The following is a 12,144-nucleotide window of genomic DNA, read 5'->3' on the forward strand; positions in this document are numbered from 1 at the left end:
GTAGCAAAAGGGCTTTTCATGCTTTCCTAGTCTTATTTGATTGTAGAGCAGGAGAGTTTTAATAACAGAAATGTTCTAGGCCACAAAATCCACAGATGTGGGTATGTTTGTGTTTTATTTGATAATTGCTTTGCAAAGCAGCCACTGTTCATGCTCAGTAACTCTGCTTCCTAATGCGCGCATTTGCATTGTCCTGCGTCGGAGGTTACGGGTTTGCAAAGCCGAAACTGGCACAGCCATCTCCATGTTGATGCTGCTGGTATGGACGTGCCTCTCCAGCGCCAAGCTTTTAGGCACTTCTCTCTGAGTTGTTCCACTCAGAGGGTGGAACACTGAGGCTTGCTGCATTGAGGAGGGCTCCACCAGCTGCTGCTGCTGAGCTGTTGGTTGGCTTCACTGCTCCTGTTACGGCTTTCTGTCCAGCTCTGCCCATGTGTTAAAGCCAATGAGCCCAATAGCTCCAGGCGTTAGGGAGAGAAGAGCCCTCGTAGCATGCAAACAGCACAGCCAGTGTCCTCACATTGCAGAGGTGACAAAGAAAAGCAGCAAGGAGAGGAAAACTCTCCCCTGTATTCTCCTGTGTAGCACTGCTGAAGGTGGGACGATGACTGAGGCATGTCTGACTAAACTGAATCTCTGGAAATGGTTTCACAAGACTCAGAGCTGGTGGTGAGATGAATCTGGAGAGAGCCTTTACGAATGACTCATCTGTGGGTCAGCAGCTGAATACAAAGAAAATTTCACACATAGCCGTCTCTTCTTTTGACTGCTTTTGCATCATATTTTATTTCAGACAATGCGCTGTAAATAGTATTCCTCCCTGAACTTTTCCAGCCTTTTCCCAGTAAACCACAGTTACTGGAGATGAACATAGGATGCTCCTTTTTTGTAAACCAATTTTCGTACATGTACCAGTTTCGGATTGAAAACTCTTGAAAACTTTGGTACACTGGTTCATATATAAGGACAAGCTCTAGGATAAAGGAAGAACTGAATCTTGATTTTTCATAAAATATTTATTCTACCCATGGTATCGGGTAAGATAATTAAAGTCCTCTGTTTGTGGAAAAACTGTCAGAAAAGAATAGGTGGCCTGTAAAAATGTTTTCCCTTGAAAATTGATCACCATTACCGATCAATTCTGCTTCTCCTGTTTGCATTGGCAGATTCAGGCTTCATTTGTAGCTCTCCATGCACTTTCAGTTTTGCTACATAAGTTGTTTCTTTTAAATAAGGCTCAGATACAGCCTAATTTACAACTAAATCAGCATGAGAGAGCTCTAAGGCAATCCTGTTCTTACTTGTTGTTCACTCTTGTGATAGAGGCTACTGGCATAATCAGCTGGTGAGCATGTGTTTTGGACATTGCTCCTTCTGGGCCAATCCACAGAGGTCATGATTTGTTACAGTCCCCTGCTAAAAATATTGCTTCTTAGTTCAAGCTGTGGCAATTTACGTTTTCAGTTTGGTGGGACCAAAAGTTCAGCCCCAGGGTATCAATCAGGAGGGTAACTATCACACAAGCTTATTCAAGCCTCAGCCTCCTGTGGCTGTCAGACATGTGGGAAGAGCTTCCTTTGAACAGAAATAATGCATAACCCTTTATAAAAAGGCCCTTCTCATCAGGCAGTTCCTGCATGTTTTTTTAGCTCTGGAGATTCCTGGCTCAAACCCCCGCTGTTGGCCAAGGCGGCAGCTTCCCACCAGGCATTGCTGAGAATAGAGGCTCGAGCCACTTACATCCACTTAGCGCTTTTAAAGAATTGTTAATTGTAGCAACTCTTCTCACAAGTGGGATTTTATTCTGAGAATGAATATCTTGGCTGCTGTGGCAGAATTATCGCTCAGTTTAAACTGGGAAATATGAGAATAGCAAAGCTGGCAGTATTCTCCTGTGCATCTTCATCTTTCCTGGATACTGTTTTCGGTGCTGTTTTGAACAGTGGGATATTTCTGAAACATGAGTGTGATGAGTAGGTGCCAAGTTTTGAAAAATATCTGTCACGGGTGATGAGCACAGTTTGTGTGGGAAGAACTGTAGTCCTGTGGCACTTAGGATGGGGACATTCATTGTGCACTGGGAGACTCATGTGTGTACTAATTTTGTTCTGCAGCTACTTTGCACAAGTATGAATGGTGCAGATCCAGAGACAGTGAGAAGGATTGTACTTGCAATCCATAGTACAGCCCAGAGATTGTAAGAATCCAGACAAAGTGAAATACAGGGCAAGGGAGGACCATACATTTATTTCCCTTTCTTCCTCTGTTCAAATACATCAAGGTTAACTGTCAAACTCCAGTCTTACTTGTTGGACAGTGACATTAACATGAAAGTTCAATTATTTTCCTTCTTCATACTTTCCTTGTTTTTCAAGATCTTTCTATCTTCCCAGTTCTGCTGGCTACCCTGGGCTCATCTACAAGGCTGAATTAACATAATTCTCTCTCATTTTTTTGTGCTTATTAATAAATATAAACATATTAAAATGGTAGTGACAGAAGTATCAACTTTTAGACTCAGGGAGAACAGTCAACACTATCATTTTGGTTGTGCTTGAGGTTTTAAATTATTTTAAAAATATCAAAGGCATATTATGGTCAACAGATTCTGCTTTAAGCACAGATAACACTTAGGGCCTGATCATGTACTGCTCTACATGTTGGAAAGCCATTTATACATAAGTAAAGAAGATGAAAACTGCTACCAGGTAGCTTACCCCTTGCATAACCACAGACACTTGCACCAGGGCAGATCAGGTGAGAATCAGGTAGCTGGAGTCTAAATTACAATTTCCACCAAAAGTAATTTCCATTTTATCATAATTTTAAGGGGACATCTATTTTGTGGGATAATGTACTTGAAGAGTAATTTTGATGTAAAATAATGCAAGACTAACTACAGAGACAGCTTTTCATGCTGTTAATTTAAACCCGCTATTTGCATTTATATTGCTTCATATGATGGAAAGTGTTTACATGGTATTTAAAAATTTGGGATTGATGAAATCCTAAACACACCTATGGGGTTTGAGAAAAATGCTTCCTCTCTTTCTTTGTGTAGCAGAGTGAAAGACTTATGAGGTAAAAGAGATTTCATTGTAAAGCACTCCTTAAAATTTATGGAATATAAAACAGAGAACTAAATGAACCTGAAATAAATCAGACACTACCTAATAGTAAATCAAGCCTTATGGTAGTTTCCTGACCCTACTAAAGTGTTTCCAAACTGGCATTAAAGCTGAAGTTTTCCAAGAATCTTGACTGGAGAAAGGTATTCAATAGCAGCTCTTGGCTTGCGGTTCTTTAAAAATGTAATACTTAACATCTAAACAAGCCAGTATCTTGTCTAGAATTAAGTAGATTCAGGACTTGCCAGGTGTAAAAAGGGCGTTGAAGTTTCTTATCTACAATGTACGTTCCAAGTTGAGGCTATTGGAGACGTGGTATTCCTTCCAAGAGCAAGGAGCAGAGGTTCTTTGTGAGCCTTACCCTAATTCTCCTCTCTCTAGCTTCAGTTAGGTAAGTTATGGTAATTTGTGTGTGATGACATTAGGCTGCTAGAGTCTTGGGATTTTTTCTTTGTACTGTAATATGTATAGTTCAGAAAAGGTGAACCTTCAAAAGTTAATCTGTTTTTCCATGTATAAAACGTCTCACAGCATTTCATGCTTCTCAGCCTCCAAATGGAGTTATGTGAGATTCAATCACTTCACCCCGGTGCAGGTTCTGTAGTTGTTCAGAGGTGGGAGGGATGGGGTTCGATTAAAATTGATTCTGAAATAAGAGCATCAGTTTTGCATATTTGGATCCATGCTGATTCAGCAGGGAATTAATTAATGATTTGGTACTCAGCTGTTTCCATCTGCTTTGATGAGCTCACTGGGAAACAATCCATGGAAACAACCAGCTCTGGCTCGTGTTGGGGAGGAGATGGGAGCACTGGCAGTGGAGACCACGTCAGGGAAACGGGAATGAATGGCTTCAGGTGGAGCCACGGTCAGGCAGAAAGGAGACTACAAGAAGCATGAAGGCCCAAGATTGTCAGAGAAGGCAGAAAAGAGAAATATTTAGGTTAAAGAAGGATGGGAGGGAGTGAGGGGAAATTGGCCGAATCCACAATGTCATCTCTCCGATTTATAACAAGGTTCAAGAGCAAAGCCTGGCAATAACGTTTTGGGGAGAATTTCCAGTGCACAGACAGTGACATTTTTGAGCCAGGTGATAAAATCATATTCTAAGGCTCATAAGGGGTAAAACTAAAGTTTTATCAAAGATGTTGTCCTTGTTTGTCATGTGTAGCCATGACTGTCTGTAATCCATTCAGCTACTTTTCTTAATCTATATCTGCACCTGGGGTAACATTTTCCCTGGAGCCACCAAGCAACACTCCTGTTCACTCATGGAGGATTTTGCCTTACCTGTATATTCAGGCAAACATGAGTCAACTTGCACAGGATACCCTGCCATTATTGGTTTGCTTCTTTATTCATTGAGAGAGCTTGTGTACATTTGTCAAAGTCATTTAAATCATTGCTTAAATCATTCAGAAGTCATGCTTATGTGCAAATACTTTTTAACACGTTGCATGCATTAAGTATTCGTACTTCACTACATCACCTTAAGATTGTCACAAAGCATTAGTATATATTGCTCTAACGTTGTTGAGGGCTTAGGTGATTTATCCAAAACCTCTGAAGGAATCAATACAATTTGCAGGAATAGATCTCAAAAATATCTGTGGACCAGAAGCCTGATTTCAGTTTTCGCAGACCCCTTCTTCTTTCCATCTGCTCCTTTGTTGTATTTGACGTGCAAGTCTGTTGCTCTATTAACAGAGATGCATTTCAGAAGTATGTTTCCAAATATGTTTCATTTGACATTTTGAGAAAATATATGCTGTCATGCAACTTCATAGGACATAATAGTGTCTTCAGACAAAGCATTTACACAATTGTTGCAACTTTCTTGACCACCTTTCTAGTTTGATTTATAGATGCAGTGACGAGCAGTGAAAAGTGGCAGCATCGCTGGCAGATCAGAGGCAGAAGCCACGTTAGGGTGGCATGTAAGGTGGGCAGATAAGGTGAAGAAGGCTATGCGGTGCAATTAAATAAGTGGAATAAAATTAATTCCTTGGGCAGGAGAAGCCTGAATACATAGGTTTACCCTCCAGAATACAAGCTTTCAGCCGACACCTCACTTACTTACTTAAAAAAATCCAGGCTTGGTGTAGAAGGACAAAGCACCCATGGATGGGCTAATGTCTTTATATATGTAGGTGGCAGACAGAATCAGGAGAGATCAGGAAGCCCTGAGGGAAGAAGCAGCTGACATCTGTGGTGGTGGAAGGAAAGGGAGTAGAGACCTGCAAGGGGAAGGCAGTGCTGTCAGGGTGGAGCCCAGCAAAATGGTCTCTGCTGGGGCATTTTTAGTAAGCTGAAGGACACTTCTCAAAGCCCGGGAGGAGATGGGAAAGGAGATGACATGTGACACCATGGAGGCCTTGATGAGAGATTTAGTTTTAAGCTTCATAAGGAAAACGCAGATTATAGAGATATTTTACACAATGCTGTTACAAATCTTGATCATAATTTGTACTTTTTCTGAAAAACAGAAAATTGAATCAGTTCTTTTCAGAGATCACCATAAGTACTAATGATATCCATGGCTGTATTTTACAGCTGTGTGTATTCCCTGGTTACAGATACTGCTCAACAGCATGAACTTGTTTCTAGAAACCTCAAGCTCGTACTTTTCTACCCAAAGGGTTTCTGCCATGGGGAAAATAAATTCTTCTTAATCACCAGTGAGGCTTCTCCACCCCATTATTTTGGTTCACGGTGTTTATTTTTATTTATAGGCACTCATCAGCATAATGTACTGTTGCCTACAACAGCAGGATTTGTTGGGTACTTAAGGATTTCTTTTTCTACTCGCCTGTATGTCAGTCATAGCATTTTATATTCTTTTTCCATTTGCAAGAAGCTTGGCAAAGCATTACTGATATAGTATTGTAATTGTTTTCACTGAGAAAAGATATGCTGTAGCATCAATAATTAATGAAAGAAATATCCATTTTACAGAATTTTAACACGACTTAAGAAACCTAAATGCATGTGGACAGACACATAGCTACACATACTTCTAATGCATCACACAAATCTTGCAAAGGACGTGGTATCAGTTGACTGTACAAACTTCAAGAGGCCATGACAATAGTGTATTTTCTTAACCACTTTTAAACAGATGCTTCTAGGATGAGGTGTTCAACTGCTGCACAGTTAACACGGCTAGATCATGTGGCAGGTTAGAAAAATGTATTAATTGCAGGATGAATTGTGGATGAATAAGTTGTATATGTAAAACTGGAAATTATCCTGTATGCCATGATTCACTATTTGTGACATGGGGAACCAAGTTCACTTGAACGGAGTCACACATGCATTAACTGGCTGAAGATACCCAGCATGGAGCATTTATTTTACATTCAGACATTAATTTCCTTTCCCAAAAGCTGGCAGGAAAGTTGCAGCTGATCCCTGCACCAGCTGTCTTCTCTACCCGTCCTCCAGCATGCAGCGCATGGGGCACCAGGGGATGTGGTGCCCCACCACTGAAGCTACAAAATACTGGTTAAGACAGCATCATTTGGGACTGCCCGTCAGTGCCACTCATGGGGACGGGAAGGTTTTCTGGATTGAAGGAACCGTACTGAACTCTATGCTGCTCCTACTCTATCAGTACTCAGGGGGACTGGAGAGTGTAGACCAGAATTTGTTAAAGACTCTAAATGATAAGAACCTTCCTCTTAATTACTGCAAATGTCATCGTATTGCTCACCTGTGCTCAATACTGTCCTCACTGCCTCTTGGATATGGAGGTGGAAGGGAAGAGTGCCACCTAAGTTCAGCAGCTTTCTTCCATGTCTACATTCATTGCTCTTTAAGATAACTTACTCAAGTGGAAAAGCCCCGCAGTTAAGCATTGCCATGATTGCAAAACTGTGCAAATGACTCTGGAAGGAAAAGTTTAAGATAAAAGTTGTAAATAAGCTCTGTGATTCCAAAATGCAGAGTTCAGCAGGTCAGAAGTATTCGTGTGATTTTAGCAAACTTCACAGGCATTTTCATCTGGTTTTAAATCACAGATAGAAAAAAAAGCTAGTCCGGTTTAATTTAATTTCCTACTGTAGCAGAGAGAGAGTCCATCCCTTGCCCTCTCTCCCCATCTCAATGTAGAGATTTCACTGAACTACACCATCCTTTAAAACATGGCTGGTTTAGAGGGAGAGGAAAATGATTGGTTTTGCCGAATTCAGTTTTGTACTGGATGTTGGTGGGATGATGATAACCCTGTTTGTAAAAGTATTTAAGTACTTGCCTAATTTTAAGCATCTGAGTATTGCCATTTTTTTCTAAGATTATCACATGCTTAAAATGAATACATGCTTTCTTAGAATATGTATGGGTTTGGAGATGTAAGTACGCCCACATTCTGCTGATAGATGTCAAGTCTTTTGAAACAATTTATATTTCTATTTTTGCCTCCTAGGTGGACACCCATGGAAACATTCTGCTAACATCACTTGAAATTCACAATGAGGTGGCAAGCAACGAGGTCACCACCAGCGTTACGGAAGCCAGAAATTCAATGATATCCTTTGACAACTCAGGAATCCAGTACAGAAAACAAAGCTCACATCGCGAAAGCCTTGGAAGGCGTTCGTCAGAAAGAACAGGCTCCCACAGCAAGAGGGGCCATTTACGAAGAAGGTCTTCGCAACTGAAAATAAAAATCCCTGATCTAACAGATGTGAATGCCATCGACAGATGGTCAAGAATGGTGTTTCCATTCACATTTTCTCTTTTCAACTTAATTTACTGGCTATACTATGTTAACTGAGTGACTGAACTTTTTTTAAAGGACTTCAATTATAACAAGTGAAGTACTACTTGCCTGCAGAGTTTATATATATATTTATATATAAAAATATATATATATATGAACTTTTACTATGTAGACCATACTCATGTATGTGTGAATACATATAGCAAAGAACTGTGTGTATATAAAAGCACACTGCAAAGCAGAAGTATATGTATGCACACACACATGTGCACATTCATTCTGAGGTTATGGACACTTTAACATAGAATGCACTTCAGAGGAACTTTTTAAATCAAAAGGCAGGTGTCGTCAAAATAACAAGCCTTGAGAAAGTAAGTGTTGTATATTATCACTACAAAACTTTGATTGTCATAGAAATTTTCAAACAAACAGCTGTAATCGTGTATAAAGTCAGTATTTAGTAACATTGTTTGTAAATGCTGCCATACACACTAATCATAAAGTGGTAGAGTTACACTGGTAAGTTTAAAATAAGTCATTTATATTGCACATCCATCAACTATGATTTCATCGAGCCAAATTTATTTTTCTTTGCTGAAATTTCTTCGTTTTATATATATCATAATACATTTTTTCCCAGTCCTGAATGGGCATTGTTTTTAATGATCTCTTGCTTTCTCTTCTGCAGTAAGCAAGCTGGTCATGGGAGTGTTGCTCTAGGTCTTTGGAGACATACACATGTTCATAATATTTCAAACAAGCATTTTAAGTGTCCATCAACAGTGAAACGAATCTTTTGTAAGTACTGTAAATGTTCAGCACATTTTCCTTCCCTTGGACTGGTTCCAGCTGCCATGTCATTTTGAAAGAGAACAGCACATTTTTAGTATAATTTAGCTGAGAATTCAACTACTGTCAATGTGTTCTACATCTGCTGTAGATTTAAAGATTGTTATTCCAGTGAAAGCATAGAAGATGTCTCAGGTTATTTGCTACTTCGACATGAAACCACCTAGCTGTAGCCTTTTTTAAACATGCAATCACATTATTTAACATTCTTATAACATTGTATGTTAATGTAAAATATATTTGCATAATATGCATATAAGTATATTTTCTCAATATTTTTCTTCCCTGTGCTTGCTATCGTGACCGCATGCTATGTCATATTTTTGTTTCTGTGGTGTTACAACTTTTTATTCTCTAGATTTGAGCAAATAGAGCACTTCCGATACTTTGATTCAGTAATGGAGCATTTTCATATTTTATTTATATACTGAAAGTATATGCACGTACACTTATCAAGCTAGTGTGCTGCAGTCACAGATCACAAGAGACAGCAAACAGTATGTTTTGTTGCAGCATCAACTATGTTCAAACATATCCTTCATGCAAATGTGACCACTTTGGTTTTCATCCCAATTCATTCCCTCACTGGGATTCCAACTTTTTTCAGTCGAGTAGATTGTAGTCATCAAGGTATGCCAATTTCAGATCTGTAAACTTAATTTGTTATTTATCAGAACTAAACCTTTCTAAAGAAAAGAAGATATATTTTTTGTAAAGTGTTTCTATCATGTACATTCACAAATAACAACAGATACAGTAGCATAAATAGATCTAAAAAAAATAATTCAGGTGTGGCCCCGCCAGTTCTCTGCATGTAGAATTCCTCTGGACATCGACAGGAATTTTTGGCAGATAGAGAGCTTTGAATGCTAGTTAGAGACATCTGTGGGACAAAAATGTGTGGATATGCATCTGTCAAAAACACCAAAAAGAGATGAAACTGAAAAGGCTGCCTTGGCTCTGTAATGACCCATGTTCTTGCTAGTACTTGATTTAGCTGTGAGTAGAGCAACGATACTTGTGTTGCTGCCATTGTTGTGGTTTAACCCTCAAATTAACTCTGCCCCAGCCAAAACCAGCACAACCATGTGTGGTCCGTTACTGTTCCCACCCCTGACTATTTGCAGCTGAACTGTGAAACTTTGCTCTGGGCTGAAATTCAGCATAGACGAACGTGGGTTGCAAGGTCTGTGTTGTAATCCCATCCTCGGGGCTGCTCCTTGAACAGGAACGGGCTCCGCACAGTTGCCTTACAGCAAAGCTGCAATGCGATCCCCCAGCTGGTAGCGTTCACCGTAACCCCGGCTGCCGGCGTGTGCAGGATCAGCGCCGCAGTCCTGCTGCATCCTTGGCAGTGGTGCAAAGTGGCTGTAACTGCAGTTTTTAAGCACTGTATCTGCAGACAACTCTACAGTACGAAGAGCCTCAAAGGAACCCGTATAGCTAGAGCAGAAAAACTTGGTTTTTAAAAGCTCCTCAGTATTAGCTCCCATTGGTAAACCACAATGTATTATGAGCTAATATCTCTTCAAACTGTGAAGGGAGTATAGAGCACATTGTCATCATTATAATCACAGTAACCAAACAATTAACACCCTCCCAAAGTACATATTTGGTAGAACTGTTGAAAAGCCCTCCCAAGTTTTTATCCTAATAACAAAATATAATTAACAAAAAAATCTGATTTTAATAAAACTTAAAAATGGTAGGCTTTGCTTTAGAAAAATTACCCTAATGAAATGATCTTTCAGTAAGTGCCCTAAAGAACTACCCTGAAAAATGGGATTCAAGAAAAGAGTGGTCCCACCCTCATTATTTAATCACAGTTCTCTCTTTTCTTCAGGCCCCAGCTCCTAGAAATCGTGTGGTCAGGCAGAGATCTTCAACAAGAAGAAGAGACTTTTTAGTTGTGATTGAAATGTGTACTCCAAATCCACTGAAATCAGTCCTCCAGTGGCTTCAGCCAAGATTGGCAAGCAGATGGAAAATTACTGTCTGGCCAGAGCAAAGAGGCAATGTGCATTTTCGGGACGTGCATGGGCAAGAGAACTGAGTCTCTGAGGACTCTCCCTCTCTTACCCTTTGCATGACTGGAGGGCAGTGTGTTACTGCAGCCCCTCTCATGAAACCGTACTCCCCACCTTGCCTCTCATCGCAAAAAGTGGGCAGTTATGCATTTCAGCTTTTTCACGAGATTTCATATTCACCAGTCTAGTTGAGTTCCATGGGGCACAAGCAGCTTGAACCTTGAACAAATCCAAGTCTTGGTTTGACTTGAAAAAAGCCAGGAAATTCTCATTTAAGGTTAACACTTCATTTTTAACACGCATTTTTGTGCCTTTTTTTGCCAATTCCCTTCCTCCAGCCCCAGCACCACTTCTTACACACAGACACACACACACACACAACCATGTGTTAAGAACAGTGTTTGCCTTGACCTCCTATTTTCTGGCTCTTGTCCCTTTACGCTAGCTGCAGTGTATGATTTTAACCATAGATGGCTTTAAGACTAAAAATGGTAATTTCAACCAAATTGCACCAGAGTAATGTATTTCATAGCTAATTAACTCCTTTCTAACTCAACACTACTATAAATAACATTTACATATTATTTGTTTGTAAAAGGCATTAAAAAAAAGAACACTGGAACTATCTTGTGTTATAGCCCAAAGGGTCAATAAACAGTAGAAATATTATGGTGGTTTAACTCTAAGTTGATTTCATCCCATTGTAAAGATAAACTAAAACCCAGTCTTTTTTGCTTAAGGCACATCTATGTATTTTTGGTATTCTTCAGCAGTGAAAAAAAAAAGAATAGTAAAATGGAATGATGAAGAGATGCTTTATGAAAATATTGATGAATGAATATTCATTTATTAAAGAGGATTTAAAGATTGATTGCTTACTTTTTTTCTGGGGATGGAGGGAGTATGATGACTGTGTATTTGGCTAAATTTTAATGTTTAATTACATGTTAAATATCATATAATGGTTAGTCTTACACAATTTTAAAGAAAAAAAACCACATGAAAGCATTTTCTTATCAACACACAAGTAGCAAAAAAACTGCTATAAACATTAAACTGCTATATTTCCTAGTGTTTTCTATAGCAGATTAAGGAAGAGGGAAAAACTACATCCATTGACTTAGCAAGATTCTTAATGGCAAACCAACCTCTCTTCAAGCTGGGACATTGCCTGTTAAGAGCAGAAAGTTTGTCCTCTGCTTTATATGAAAGCTCTACTCGCCCAGGAGGCAAAAGAGCTTTTGATATTAAAACAAGACAGTGGTGTCCTGTTTATTTGTTTCATTAATCAAGTCATAAATATTTCAAAACCAAACAAAAAAAACTTTCTCCAGCTATGCTAATTGTATCAGGAATGCTAATTGTGTTCATTACACTTTTTATTGCTAAGTATTAGTAAGTTATTTTAGAGGAGTCAGAA

General features: G+C 39.3%; 1 protein-coding gene across 6 annotated transcripts in view; it reads left to right on the forward strand.

Moving 5' to 3' along the window:
* The window catches only part of GABRB3 (gamma-aminobutyric acid type A receptor subunit beta3), a 115,245-nt gene extending 103,652 nt beyond the window's left edge, over positions 1–11,593 (forward strand). The window contains exons 9-11 of one of the 6 annotated variants that reach the window (XR_012040345.1): positions 7,552–8,219; positions 8,537–8,646; positions 10,541–11,593. Coding sequence is in view for 3 of the 6 variants with exons in the window: in XM_072849631.1 (XP_072705732.1) it covers positions 7,552–7,902 (351 nt within the window). In the remaining 3 variants the exon portion in view is untranslated. Of the gene's footprint in view, positions 1–7,551 lie in introns of all 6 variants that reach the window. The other 5 variants (XM_072849633.1, XR_012040343.1, XR_012040344.1 and 2 more) reach the window with 5 other exon arrangements.
* The last annotated feature ends 551 nt before the right edge of the window (positions 11,594–12,144 follow it).

This window comes from Ciconia boyciana, chromosome 1 (assembly GCF_034638445.1).
Source record: "Ciconia boyciana chromosome 1, ASM3463844v1, whole genome shotgun sequence".
Lineage (NCBI taxonomy): Eukaryota > Metazoa > Chordata > Aves > Ciconiiformes > Ciconiidae > Ciconia > Ciconia boyciana.